Below are 15,397 nucleotides of genomic sequence, written 5' to 3'. Positions count from 1 at the left end.
CATCAAATTAGGCGTCCAATTTTACATAAAAGTCCCTTTGAGACCAAATTTACATCTCATTTCAGGTTGCAAATTATAAAAAACAGGTATTTTTTCGAATGTTCAAAAATAGAATAGGTCGTTCTGCCCCTCTGAAACGAGATATCGAAAAATCAAGATTGGATTCGTGATCAGGAACCAAAATTAATTATCAGGAAAAAAAATCACGCAAATCGAAGAGGGGTCGGGGCAACTGCTGTGTGAGTTGGCGAAGAATAAAAATTCGGCATGTTTGGGCTCTTAAAATGTTTAGAAAACTGAAGGTCATAAACAAAATAGAGTCGGAAAAAAGTTACATTGTGTATGATATTTGAATAAATTACCACATGTGGGATCCAAGTTTGTGGGCGTACCAAATATGACTGTAAATGTTATAAAACTTTTCAAAATTAAAATATTTAATAGACAACAAATTTTCGTTACTAAAAGCTCGTTCGCTCCACAGCCCAGAATTCACTGACACACGATGCACTCTTTCTGCGCCATAAAGTAGCTTTATAACGGCACTAAAGTTGAACGGATTTTCATCGGCGTCGGCATCACCGTTCAGATGGCAATCTGGCCACCGTATTTATGCTACTCAATTTGTATATTTTACGAGCTCCGATCGGTGTACGCCAGAAAGTGTCCTTCAAAGTAGTTCCACATTTTACGAACCCGTCTTCATCGACTCAATCTTGGGTGAAATTAACTAAAAAAAAATCCCCTCTCCCAACTTTCCACCAGGGCGAAAAACATGTCCGCGATGGCGTTCTCGATGTACCAGTTCACCAAGGGCGAGGGCACCCTCCGCACCACCCAGGACCTGTTCACCCAGGCGGAGTACTTTGCCGAGGAGGCGAACCGCCTGTACAAAGTGGTCCGGCAGTTCTCGTACCAGGTGCCGGCCGGTGCCCCCAAGAAGGAACTTCTCGAGCATCTGGACAAAGTGCCAACGTACGTGCAGACGCTGCAGTTCACCGTGAAGGATCCGACCGTCGGGAAGGCGGCCACCTTCGTCAAGGTGGACCACGTCATCAACGAAACCAAGAACCTGATGAATGTGATATCGAAGGTGGTGTCCACGTGCTTCGAGTGTGCGAGCAAGGTAAGCGCGTCGAGTCTGGGTGGGGGGGAGGGGCATCTTGGGACACAGTGAGAATTTGAAGGGTTCGGGAAAAACAAACCTAGAAATATCGGCTCAAACTGAACTACTCAAGTTTTGACTGTGCCACTTCTATCGATGACAATATAGGGGGACGGGAAAGATCTTTCCCTGAAAAGGGATCAAATCTCAGCTCTTCATTTGCATAATTCAATTTTCGTTCATATCGTTTGATGAAGGTGCGTTGCAGGGACTCGCTACGGTTACGAAGGTGGATTGGTTTGGTTGACACGTGTGGGGCAGTGATTTTGTATTTTTTTTTTTTTATTCTATATTTATGGGAAAATTATCCTGTCGATAGATTGCTCAGAATTGATGTTCTGTTTCAGAAATTCAGAATGATTCGTGTTTTTGTTGAAAAAAAAAATCTTAAAAAAAGTTGCAATAAATCTGGTATGGAATTAGATTAAAGAATATTTAAACAACAGAAAAAATCACAATTTTAGACATATATTCTGTCTTGGTTTGCCTTATTTTGTGCTACTTTGTCAATGTCTTGAAAGATGTCAATTTCTTAGCTTTTACTTTCACTGCGTTTGATGCGTGTTTAAGCTAAATATGTAGAAATTTTTTAATTTTTAGTGCAATTCATTGCAAATTGAAATTTAATATTGAAAAAAAAAAAAACTGGAAAATAATCAGAAAACCAGAATGTACAGATGCATCATCTGGAGTGAATTGAGGAACATGGGTTGAATCCTGACAGTTTTACGGTATGAGCGGTGACTCAAAACCATTTATAACAAGAAAGTAATAAAAAATAACGTTTGCTAACAATTGTAGCAGGACGAAAAGGAACAAAAAACAAAAATCTGGAGTAAAATGTGGGCAAACGATTAAACTTTGAACATAGTAAAAGACTAAATTAGTGATTTATCAAAACATTAAAAAAACAAAAAAAAACGCAAATTGAAAAGAGTACAAAAAAGGAAAATGCTGATTACCAATTTAAATCAGTCAATTTTAAATCATTATGTAATACATTATGATACATACTATTTGAATATGATGTATTAAAATCTACTTTAGTTTGTTACGGAAATTCTGATTTCAATTACTAATTTTCTAATTTGAAGCATAGTTTTCAATCAAATTGTTGATGTAAAAAGTATCACAATATCATGATTATATCATGATACAAATTTATTGACGTGAATTTATCACTTTATTTTAGTAGTTTAATCATCAATTTTTGAAATTATGAGAGCATTCGCCGTTTTTTTTTTTAAATTCCAAAAGCTTTGCAAGCTTTTTGATGGTTGAATATGAATTCTTTGTCGATGTTATTTTACATCAATTAAAGTGGAATGCACATGAAAAATTGTTAATATTCTCATTTTTTGTTGTGTTGTGCTTTATATCACATGTTTTCCGACAAATAAGCTGTCAAACTTAATATAGCTTTGAAATTTTTTAATGACATTTTTGGAGAGTTCGAAATATTTTGTTTCTTTAAAAAAAATGAAGTTCTCAAATTGTTTAACCCTCTAACGCCCATGGTTGCACCATAGCACTACTAATTTTTCATTTCAAATTGAAATTTCTCGAAAAATAATGAATGAAATGATCTCATTCTTCCTGAACATTATTATTTAAGATGTTTACTGCCTCCAAATCAAATTCCATCCAATTTGGTCAATTCTGTAAAAAATGGCAAGGAAAACCGTAAAAAATCTCGATTTTGCTCTGGGCAGGAAGGGGTAAATGACAGATAACCAAATTTACCTCTTTTTCAATATTACATTTTTTGAAAGGGAAATTACATTTTTGGACCAGTAGGAAAGTCATTTATTTTTTACCGCTAAATTTTATCATTTTTCACAAAATTATCAGGGAACAAAAAATCAATGTTATTATTTAACTTTTTATCACTCAAAGTTAAACTCCCAAAATACGTTTTTTTCTGTTTTTGAAATTCTTTGATATTCTTTAAAGTACTCTAAAAATATCTTCTGTGCCACAGTGCTTGTTAAACATGTGGTTTAGGAGTTATGATTTTATGAAAATAAAACGTATTATTTTTTTGAAAATAATTCTGGACAAACAAATTATTAAAAATCTTAGCAAAATCAACTTTCAATCGAAAAGTATTTTACATTTTGTTTTTTGATAAAATGTATCGTTTGAAAGTTCAAGCTTTTTTTGGTACAGTCCAGACTTTTTGTATTCAATTTCGTATTTTTTTATTTTCTAATTTCAAACATTAAATTCGAATTCTGTGACCCCATTTCAGTCAAATCAAAGTTGTTGGTTGCTTTTAGCATACGAACAATTCTGAGGAAATTGATTTTATTTGTATTTTTTGATTTGGCTCAAACTTCCATAAAATTTTGGCTTCTGTCCATACAAAAATGGTACGAAAATATTCAATCAGCTATAACTTTTGAGTGAATTTTCTGATCAATTTGGTGTCTTCGGCAAAGTTGTAGGTATTATTGAGGACTATTGAGAAAAAATTGGTACATGAAAATAAAATGGCCGACTATTTAACTAACTTTTAACTTTTTTAACTTTTTTTTTTTTTAACTTTTAACAGAAACTCAATATCCCAAAATACGTATTTTTTTAACTTTCGAATTTTTTTATATGTTTTAGAGGACAAAAATCCGCATCTTTTGAGCCATGGAGAAAATATGGTCAAAAAATCTGTCGTCGAATTATGAATTTTTGAAAAAATAATGATTTTTTGAAAAAAAAAAAACGAAATTTCATGCAAAAACAAATTTTAATTTTATTAGGTCGATGCAAATATTTAAAAAAGTTTTTGTCCCTCGGTCCTAGCCGAGGTCAAGGGGGCAAAAAAATAAAAAAATATAAAAATTTAAATAACAAGCTATAGTCTTTACATTTAAATGAAAAAAGTGTTTTAAAATACATTTTACACTAGTTCAGTTGTAATGATTGCAAAACAACTGAACTAGTGTAAATAGTAGTTTATGCAACAAGTTGCAAAAAGAGGATTTTTTCAGCACGAGTCGTACATTTATCCAACGAGGTTCACCAAGTTGGATAAATACGACGAGTGCTGAAAAAATCAAGTTTTGCAACGAGTTCCATACAACATTTTTTGCAATTCTGAAAAACACCCATTGAGTGAAATTGTAAGTCAAATTTTCATGTATTTGTCAATAAATCGTTTAAATCAAAACAATGTTGAAAAGTATTACTTTTCGAAACAAGTGCTGAAAAGTTCAACTTTTCAGCACCCATTTCAGTGCTGAAAAGTAGAACTTTTCAGCATTTATTTTGAAAAGTGTTGCTATTCGGTTCTGTTATTTTTGGTACAGAAATATAGGCTATTTCGTCGTTCAAGAATGACAGGAAAAGAAAGTAGTTTCACGACGGAATTGCAAAAATGTATTTTAAAACACTTTTTTCATTTAAATGTAAAGACTATAGCTAAAAAATCTAAGATCTGACAAAAACAAAAATTATATCGAAAAAAAAGATTTTGCATCGAAAATTTTCAAAAAATCTTAAGATTTTTTAATAAACCCAAACATGCTAAAAATGATTTTAAACGCAGAAGAATGTATTTTAATTAGATTTCAGATGGTTGCACTTGAATTTTCATTGAAATTTTGAAGTTTATTGTAAACATTTTTTTTTGCCCCCTGATTTTTCGGGCCAATTTTGAAGGGGGGGGGGGGGGGGGTGACAAAAACTATTAAAAATATTTGTACCAGCCTTATGTAAAATAAAATCTGTAATCGAAAAGTTCTTTACAGATTTTTTGATAAAGAGCTCCGTTTTCAAGATAAAACCAAAAAAAGTTTGATTTTAGCGAAAAATTACTATTTTTTCAAAAATCAATTACTCGGTGGCGGATTTTTTTGAACATTCTTCTCTATGATTCAAAAGTTGACGGTTTTTGTTCTCTTAAATATAGAGCAATTCTCTGAGATTTCGGTCATTCGATTTTTTTTTTGTATTTTTTAATCCAGCTGAAATTTTTTTGGTGCCTTCGGTATGCCCAAAGAAGTTTGTCCATATAATTTTCCATACAAATTTGGCAGCTGTCCATACAAAAATGATATGTGAAAATCAAAAAATCTGTATCTTTTGAAGGAATTTTTTGATCGATTTGGTGTCTTCAGCAAAGTTGTAGGTATGGATATGGACTACACTGAAAAAAAAATGATACACGATAAAAAAATTGGTGATTTTAAATTTAATTTTTTGTCACTTAAACTTGATTTGCAAAAAACACTATTTTCATTTTTTTTATATGTTTTTGAGGACATAAAATGCCAGCTTTCCAGAAATTTCCAGAGTGGCCAAAAAATCTTTGACCGAGCTATGATTTTTTGAATCAATACAGATTTTTTCAAAAGATCGAAATATTGGTCGTAAACATTTTTCAACTTCATTTTTCGATGTATAATCGAATTTGCAATCAAAAAGTTCTTAAGTGAATTTTTGGTAAAGTGCACCGTTTTCAAGTTATAACCATTTTATGGTAACTTTTTTGAAAATAGTCGCATTTTTTCATTTTTTTAAATTAGTGCTCACTCTCGAAATTTTTTTTTTTTGAAAAGCTGAGAAAATTCTCTATATTTTGCTTCTTTAAACTTTGTTGAAACGACCCATAGTTGCTGAGATATTGCCATGCAAAGGTTAAAAAACAGGAAAATAGATGTTTTATTAGTCTCACCCAAACAACCCACCATTTTCTAATGTCGATATCTCAGCAACTAATGGACCGATTTACAATGTTAAAACTTGAAACATTCGTGCAATTTTCCGATCTTTTCGAAAAAAATATTTTCAAAATTTAAAATTAAGACTAACATTTCAAAGGGCCGTAATATTGAATGCATGACCCATTTGAAATGTTAGTCTTGATTTTAATTTTTTGAAAATATTTTTTTCGAAAAGATCGGAAAATTTCACGAATGTTTCATGTTTAATCATTGTAAATCGGACCTATAGTTGCTGAGATATCGACATTAGAAAATGGTGGGTTGTTTGGGTGAGACTTAGAAAACATCAATTTTCCTGTTTTTAACCTTTGCATGGCAATATCTCAGCAACTATAGGTCGTATCAACAAAGTTCAAGGAAGCAAAATATAGAGAATTTTCTCAGCTTTTCAAAAAAAAAAATTTCGAGAGTGAGCACTAATTTAAAAAAATGAAAAAATGCGACTATTTTCAAAAAAGTTACCATAAAATGGTTATAACTTGAAAACGGTGCACTTTACCAAAAATTCACTTGAGAACTTTTTGATTGCAAATTCGATTTTACATAGAAAAATGAAGTTGAATAATTTTTGCGACCAATATTTCGATTTTTTGAAAAAATCTGTATTGATTCAAAAAATCATAACTAAGTCAAAGATTTATTGCCCATTCTGGAAATTTCTGAAAAGTTGGCATTTTATGTCCTTTAAAACATATCAAAAAATGAAAAAAAAATAGTGTTTTTTTGCAAATCAAGTTTTGGTGACAATAAGTTAAATTAAAAATCACCAATTTTTTTTTTACCGTTTATATTTTTTTTTTCAGTGTAGTCCATATCCATACCTAAAACTTTGCCGAAGACACCAAATCGATCAAAAAATTCCTTCAAAAGTTACAGATTTTTGAATTTTCACAAATCATTTTTGTATGGACAGCTGCCAAATTTGAATGGAAAATTATATGGACAAACTAATGATGCAAAATGGCTTCTTTGGGCATACCAAAGGCACCAAAAAAGTTTCAGCCGGATTAAAAAAATACAAAAATTAAAATTAAAGAAAAAAGACCGATTCCGTAGAGAACTGCTCTATATTAAAAAATCTCGAAAATAAACAAAAATGGGAAATTGAGTTTTTGTCGAAAAAAATTAACTAAAAAATCGGCAATTTTTTTCCGTGTACCCATTTCTTAAAAGTCCTCAACAATACCTACAACTTTGCCGAAGACACCAAATTGATCAGAAAATTCACTCAAAAATCCATTGATCATAGGGAAGGCCCCCAAAAAGTTAAGGCCAAAAAAAAATTAAATTGGCCGAATTCATCCGAAGTGAAATTATTCCAAACCTTTCGGATAACCAATTTTGGACTGTATAGATCTTCAATTTTAAAATTTCAAAATACTTTTTTAAAGAAAAGCTGATTTTTTTTAAATCAGAAAATTTTGTACAAATTTCGCACCGAGACTTTGAAAAAGTGGATTATCAGTTTCTAAAATATACCCGCACACAGATTTCGAATCGACTAAAAAACAGTTTTTCAAGGGTGTCTAAACTAGCCTTTAGCCATTGACGGTATCTCGGAAACTATTGATCTGATTTCCAATGTAAAAAAACGAAACTTTTGCGAAATTTGGTGATCTTTAAAACACGATTTTTTCTGAAATTAATTATTCCTAACCCAGATTTTTTACCGTTGTTTTTTAACCCCTAAAACATATCAGAAAATGTCAAAAATACGTATTTTGGGATTTTTTTTTCGTGTGAATAAACCAAAGTTAGAGCACGCAATGTAAACAACAACATACATGATTTATTTGGCTGACCATTCGTGCATTGTCCCGAAGTTTGATTGAAGTTGGTTGCTGGAGTCCCGAGTTATAATTACAAATGTTTACGGTAGTCTAACTTGTACGTAGGGGAAATATACCCATTCCAATCGAAGGCTGAAGAAAACCAAGCGAGAAGCGAAGGCAAATAAAGAACAAAGCGTGGCCACCAACACCACCAGCAGCGCCTGTTGGAGTGAGTCAGTGATGCCAGGAAATTTTCTCTATAAATGCTTCTTTTCGTGAGTGTTCGCTTAAAATTTCATCAACCTAAAAGAGCGCTGGAAGAAAAAAAAGAACTTAGCTGAAAATAAGAAAATGAGCGTAGCTCAATGCATGAAAAAGTCACAAAAATGGAGTTTGGTCGGTTTTTATTGAATATCTCAGGATTGAAACTGAATTTTGGGAATTTGTTTAGGTCACAAGGTGAGGCTTTGTAAGCTTTACAAAATGGCGTTCTTAACTCAATTTGACAAAAAAGGCACGTGCGACCAGATAGCACGGCAGCGACAAAAATAGTAGTAATTCATGTATGTTTTGACAGTGCGAAAACAAAACAATTGTTTATTTATTTATTGAAAACAAATATATATTCAATTTCCGATACTGCCAATACGATCAACCATTCAATCCACCAAGTAACCGTATCTTCTCCTGCATCGATAACGTTAATTTAATTTTGTGCTGTGATTTTCATTTTCATTTTCATTTCAATTATGTTCATCGTGGTATTCCTCTATCTCTATATATTTGTTGTATACCTTAACAACTCTTAGTACCTCATAGCACAGTGCTCCGCAAATATTTCCACCTCGGTTTTGTGTCGCATACGCGGATAAAGGTCACTTCCACGTGTTGTGTGCATTTCCACCCACGAATCCCGGTGATGCCCACGGTGGGTTGTAATTTACGCATCCACTCCCCTTAACTCCTTTTCCACCCAGTTGTCATCGTTTTTGATCGCCAGGAGTGTAATTAATTTTGCTACGTCAGCAGCATCCGAGATCTGCGCGAGTGTGACTGTGTGCGTTTGTGTGATTGAGAGCGAGAGAGAGTCAGAGGTTGGTCATGAAATCATTAATTAAACTTTTTAATTATTCATGGAACGAGTGATTCGGTTCGGTTATTGTTGAACAATCGTCGTCGTCTGCGTCATCGATTTCCCTGGGACATGAAATACTGCCGCTAGGACGGGAATGAAAATGTCAATTTGAATTTCATGGCACCAGGCTAAGGGATCGTGCTCGTTGTTCTGTTGTGATGTCTTGTTTGGAATTTTAAAACGAAACTTTGTTGAATATTTATCAGGTTTGTTCGGGCAATTCTCTATGAAAGCAGAATAAAAATGGTTCATAAATCAACGATTCAATGATTCAAGATTTCGTAGAGAATTTCCAAGGATAGTCCTTTTATCGAACGGGAAACTATCAAAGTCATTTGGAATTCATCGAGTGCTACAACAATACACTTAACAATACTGAAAAATGGTTCTTCCTCCACCCACATCTCGCAAACTCCAACCAACCACAGATCTTCGAGCTCACGGGGATGCCCTTCGACAACCGGCTGATCAGCGTCCCCACCGTGGTGAGCCCCCTCGAGCCCACGCTGAGCAGAAAGTCGTCCAAAGATAAGGTAACCACGGCGGGCAGCCCCGGCAGCGGTGGCAGCTCCGGCAGTTCGCCATCTGGGGCAGCACCACGCGATAGACGAAGACTGCTACTTGCCAAGTATCGCTAGGCCTCGATCGATTCACCCAACACTCTATCTACTACTAGCAGCTGCCTTCTTTTCTCAAAACCACCACCGTGTCTGTGTGTTGCTGCAGTAGTAGAGTACGAAACAAAACAAAAAAAATCAGGAGATAAAATTGAACGACATACGAACTCAGAAACTATTTTCATGATCATCTCTAAAGGTTCACCGCCGTGTAGACGAAACAGTTCCAGAAACCAGATTCTAAATAAAAGTGTGCCAAAATCAGCAACAAACCAAACGCGCCATCAGCCATTTCCTGCCAATATCTACTTTAGTTTTATTACTCAGTATGTACTAGTAACTACCTTGTAGAGAGATATAGGAGCTGCGACAAACATCCACCCACCCACGTGTCATTTTACATTTAGTGTGTAGCAAAAGGTTTTATTCTTTTATTCTTGAAACGAAACGAAATGAAACGAAGAAAAAACATGTGCTGAATACCTCCGTGTGTTGACTGTGTCTCTGTTTTTTTCGTGTAACTCGAAATCACCTTTGAAAGCGGGTTCTTGGGGATTCTGCAAGCGGTTGAACGAGAGTTTGAGAGTTGGGATGTACGGAAGCTAGGGTGGTTCAAATGGAAATTTTGCATTCACATTGAGAGTTTTTTGTCACCAAATTATCAATATTTTTTACTGAAGATATCTTTGTATTTAAGTCAAATTTGTATGGTATACTGCATATTAAATTACCAAAAACATTTTTTCAATATTTCAATACCATAATTTTGACCGCAATTTTTGATTTCTAAATTCTAAATCACTTTAGGGTAGTTTAGGTGTCATAACCCTGTACAAACACAATGAAACGAAAAAAAAGTCGTGATGCAATTATTCAAAGTGAAAAGGCCTAAGAATGATTGAGTCTGGACTGTAACTGATAGTTTGATTCAATGTATAAAATATAAACCCTTCGAAATGTTGTTCAATAACACCATTTAAAAAATTTAAAAACTTTAGTCTTACATACATGTATAACTTCATCATCCCGGTACGAGAATCGAACTCACGACCTCTGGATCGGAAATCCAGCACGCCGTTAGTCGAAACCCATCCCCTACCGGTCAGTATTCCCAGTGAGCAGATTTACTCTTTGAAGGGATCTGACTTTGCCGAGCCAGACAGGAATCGAACCCATCACCTTCCGCTTACAAGGCGAAACCCGTATAAAAAAGATACATTTCACATTTCAAACAAATCACTCGTATATACAATCAAATCCTTTCAAACCAAATAAATTTTCTCATTAAAATTTATCTGTTGAATACAAACTATTTTTTTCTTACTTTTTACTGCTTTTAAAAGACTTATTAAAGTTCGGTTTTTAGGTTTAACAGCAGTTAAAAGATTCAAAAATATTTTTCATATCAATTGAATTATTGTAACAGTTTTTTTATTAAAATTTAAATAACCGAATAATGTTTCAAGTAAGAATTATTCAAGTTTAACTATTATGTTGAAGATCATGTTCACGCTCCATGTAAAAAAGTTTTTTTTTGTATGGACAATTGGTTTGGGATTTCCAAAAAAATGTCCACGTAGTTTGTGGATGGTCCCTCAGTTGAAGTAACTATTTCACATGCAGTTATCCAAACAAATTCTTGCAAGGCTTTGAAAGCTATTGCTCATTTTTTATTTCATTAAATACAGTATTTTTGCAATATAGGTGATAACAAATATAAAACGATGCGAAATTTTGTGAAGTTTTCACTACACTAGAGATCGTTGTCTACAAAAATTCAATCTCACTAAATTTTTTCACAATGTTTTTTTGACTCTCAAATTTTCATGTTTTATAATATAGGTATCAAACTATTAGTTGCTTAAAGCAAAATTTAAAATACAATTTTGCTTTTTAGTTTTTTTAGTTCCATATAATAAATTTTTAATAATTCTCAGAATTTCTTAAACTGCAAAACAAGTATTAATCGACGCAACATTCTGTATGGATTCTCAAAACATCACAGTTTTAAATGTATAATTTTCTGATTTTTTTTTCAAATTATCGTAATCCCGTCAGTGGGGTTGACATTGGGTCTGGGGGGTGAGATTGGGTCAAAGTGATTTTTGACGGATTTTACAATTTCTCATGTTCTTCTCAATGAAAATGAATTCTGTTGAAAGGGTTGTGTAGGGAACATCTTAAGATGACTTCGCTGAAAAAATCTCGTTCCTAGAACAAATCCTGTTATTTTGGCAGCTGTCTAAAGTTGGGGTACGTTTTTGGCCAAAAATGACCTCTCGAAAAATCATTTTTCTAATATTTTTGTAAGAATTGCTCGAAAAATGTTTGAAAATCTCCACATCAAACATTGTAGCGTGTCAATACGATTCCCTCGAACAAGAAACACTGTTGCATGCCTTGATTTTACCATATCGTTGTATTTGAGCATCATTTTAGTTTCATTTGACCCAATGTCACCCCATCTAAGGGGTGAGATTGGGTCAATTTTCAAACAATAGGCATTTAAGGTAGTGTTCATCAAAATCAACCATATTTTGGGAAAATGTTAGTAAACTATCTTAGAACAAATCTACGTTGAAAGATTTTCGATGTTATTTCAATTGTTTTTGTTATTAAGAAAATACGAGAGGTGTATCGTTTTTTGACCCATAGTCACCCCCACAGACGGTCCTTAAGAAACGAAATTTTTATTTTTTTAGGTATTTGTTATTAAACATTAAAATTTGATATAAAACATTAAAAGTGCACAGCAACCAAGGACGTTGTTGTCTTCTTATTCCAAAGTTGTCAAACTTACGGATCCAATCCAGCATAAATCTGATTGTTAAAATAGTCAAACTTTGATGTAAATTATTTTGTTGACAATAGTTTAGGGGATGAATGAAAAATTATATCGAAAGTTCCCGTAGTTTTTACGATACCAAAACATTTGTAACAAAAATCTAGGTGCAAAAGGCTTGGTTGATGTGCACCGTTAAAGCATTCAAATTCCGTGAAAATGCGTACAGGATTTTGCGTCATTTCATACAAATAATTAAAATATGAGTATTTTCGAAGAATACGGTATGATGCAAAAATATCAGTATTTCAAAAAAAAACTTATATGGAGCAAACCTACGCTGAATTTAAATTCGTTCGATAAAGGTAGTGCAAAATATGTTTTTTTTTTTGCAGGATAACGGTATTTCCAGAATAAAATGTCAAACTTAAATCTTTAGTAAAGAAAAAAAACACAATTTATAATACCTATTATGCTAATAATGTTAATATACGTATAAGTCCAATTCGGTGTTTTGCTATTATATTTTAATTTTCTACCAAAAATAAAAAAAATAAATAAAAAATAATGATTTCTAAAAACTATGGTAAAAGAAACTTCTAAGTTAGTCGTTTTCGTACAAAATCTCGTTGCGTTTGATTTTTATATTGCAAATAATGAAAATTTGCGTATTTTCATAAAATCTCGGCACTTATTTTAATTTAAATAAGAACACAAAACAAAAAATTGCAAAAGGGCAAAAATCTAACAACATGATGCGTCGTTTGATAGTTATATATTGAAATAATGAAAACCAATTTTTTCTAGGTATTCAGTATATTGTGCAATTTTGATAACATTAAAACCTGTTTACTTCATCATCAAAAAATTGTTTAAAAAAAATCTTAAAGTCTGAACTTGGTTAAGTTTAATAAGTATTGTTTCCGCTAAAATTGTCTTATTACGATAAAGACGATGACAAACTTATTAAAATATTATTGTCGATAACTCTATAGTTAAACAACGTTGGTTTTGTGATAAAAACCGAGGGGTAAAATGTGAATATGAAAAATCGTACGAATGTTGGAAGAATAATGTACAGTTAAAAAAAATCTAAAATCATTAAATGACTCTGAAAAAGCTCGAAAGTTAAATCAAAAAAAAGAAAGAAAATTTGCAGAAAAAAATATTTTTTTTTAAATTTCTTGAGATGTATTTTCTGACTAACTGTTTTTATTTATTTATGCATAATATTTATGATTATATAGCAAAACATGCTTATTTATTTATTTATTTATTTATTTATTTTTAATTCTAGTTGCTTCTTGAATCAAGATTTGTCATAAGTCAAATTAAAAATAAATTTAAAACTAACAATTCGTTGCTTGTGTACTACTTGTAAGAACGTTCATTTAGTACTTTTTGAGAAAATCACCTTTTAACACCTTCAAAACTCAATCCACATTTAGGTGGTTAGTGTCTTCGTCTCATGTATAGAGTTATTTATTCCCTAAGAGATTCTAATTAAAAATAAGCTTTATCAATATAAAAATCACATTTACAGACTTTTCGTCAAGAATATACAAAGACCGCCTTTGAAGAAAAAAAGCATCCTTCTACACGGCTTTTCCGTCGGGATCAGACCCGGCCATTCGAGGTTATGTTGAAAATCACGCATCTAAACAGTTTTTTTATCATCACTTCTAAACGACTAAATGAAACTACACAATTTTCAATACCGAGCTCCAGGACCTGAAAGTGAACCAAGTGGTCCACATCCCGGACAAAATTCGTCCAGCCAAAGCCGAGAAAATCAAGTGAATATTTTTGATTAACATCTCCACATAAGCACAGACTCAGAATCTAGTCGATAAGTATAAATGAAGGTGGGTCTAGGAGGTCAAATTAAAAAGTTCATTTTCCCAGTGATTTTATAGCCTCTCCTCAGTGCAATGAGGAAGGCAAAATGTACTAATTGTCAGCTGTTGTCTGTGCACAGAATTGAAGTTTTGGTTTAATACTGGCCTGAAATGAACGATAATGTGAAGAAATAATCTGTGTGCGATGTAACAATGTTAATCAATACTTTTCAAACAAATATTTTAGTCCTTGTGTTAAGTTTCGAAACATGAAACCAAATTTTTAAGCATATTTTTTAAAGTAAAAGAACAATATTTTTTTCAATTTTTGTTTAATAACTAAAAAATGCTGCATAAATTGCTTTAAAGTTTCATCTTCTACGAACCACCCTACTGCGTACATCAATCTTCTCACCATAAAAAGTAACTTGACTCGTTTCGAGAATCTTGTCTTCCTGTCTACCTCGTTTTGCCTGCGCATCAAATTTACACAATTTGAAATGGGTTTCCCACCCCCCTTTTTTCTGCCTCGCCCTGTTTAACACCCGTTTGAAAAGCAGAAAAAGTTTGATTTCCCACGCTTATCACCCACAAGTTAACAATGTGTGCTGGCGCGTTCTGACACTACCACCTCCACGCCAAAAACTCAGCTGAAAAGTGAAAAATAATACTGAAAGCAATTTTCTTCGGTAAACTTTCAACTCAACATCCGGTGGGAAAAGTTTGATGAGGGGGAAAACCCGGAAAAGAAGGAGTCTTCCATTTCACACCCTGCAATCAAAAGAAGAAACTGTTTCTGTTGGATGCATGCGATTGTGAGTGTGAATCAAAAAGTAATGTTACTCAAAAGAAGTGTGAGCTTTTTCGGGTAGACAAAGTTTGTGCACCACCTTTTGTACTAAACTTTTCCTCCAACTTCATTTTTCCCCCTTGACACGTGTTACGGATGCAAATGCAAGGCGTAACAAAGTTGAAAACTTGTTAACAAAACTCATCACGAGTTGATTCAACAGTTTGCGCTCATTTCCGCCTAACCCAGATATAATGACCGATAATTTTTGTTTGATTTTCTTTCCATAAAACCAACGAAACCATCAACATTTTCCCATTTCCTCAAAATCTGGCACCTTCCCACCTTCTAACACAACAAAACCTGGGGTGTGGTTTAACGTGTGTGTTGTTTCTGCTTGTTTGGCATCGAATCGTGCTGCCTGAAATCAACCCATGAAAAACGAAACCAACCCCACTAGAACGCCCTGTCGATGCCTCAACAAGTGGCATACAAATTAAAATAGTCACGCAATAAATCAATACCACTTATCGGCAAAAGGAAGGAAAAAAAGAGGTGTGACGTTACGACGACGACG

The 15,397-nt window shown here is 33.2% G+C and overlaps 1 protein-coding gene across 4 annotated transcripts in view; it reads left to right on the top strand.

The window, feature by feature from the left end:
- The window catches only part of LOC6039660 (alpha-catulin), a 289,120-nt gene that overhangs the window by 255,460 nt on the left and 18,263 nt on the right, over positions 1-15,397 (top strand). For 3 of the 4 annotated variants that reach the window (XM_038254981.1, XM_038254982.1, XM_038254984.1), the window contains exons 12-13: positions 766-1,126; positions 9,222-9,879. In XM_038254981.1, coding sequence (XP_038110909.1) covers positions 766-1,126; positions 9,222-9,431 — 571 coding nt within the window. In that variant the 3' untranslated portion in view covers positions 9,432-9,879. Of the gene's footprint in view, positions 1-765; positions 1,127-9,221; positions 9,880-15,397 lie in introns of those variants that run through there. The other variant, XM_038254983.1, reaches the window with a different exon arrangement.

The sequence above is a fragment of the Culex quinquefasciatus genome, chromosome 2 (assembly GCF_015732765.1).
Source record: "Culex quinquefasciatus strain JHB chromosome 2, VPISU_Cqui_1.0_pri_paternal, whole genome shotgun sequence".
NCBI classification, from domain to species: domain Eukaryota; kingdom Metazoa; phylum Arthropoda; class Insecta; order Diptera; family Culicidae; genus Culex; species Culex quinquefasciatus.
Note: the sequence above shows the minus strand (reverse complement) of the source record. Positions and strands in the feature narration are given on the sequence as shown.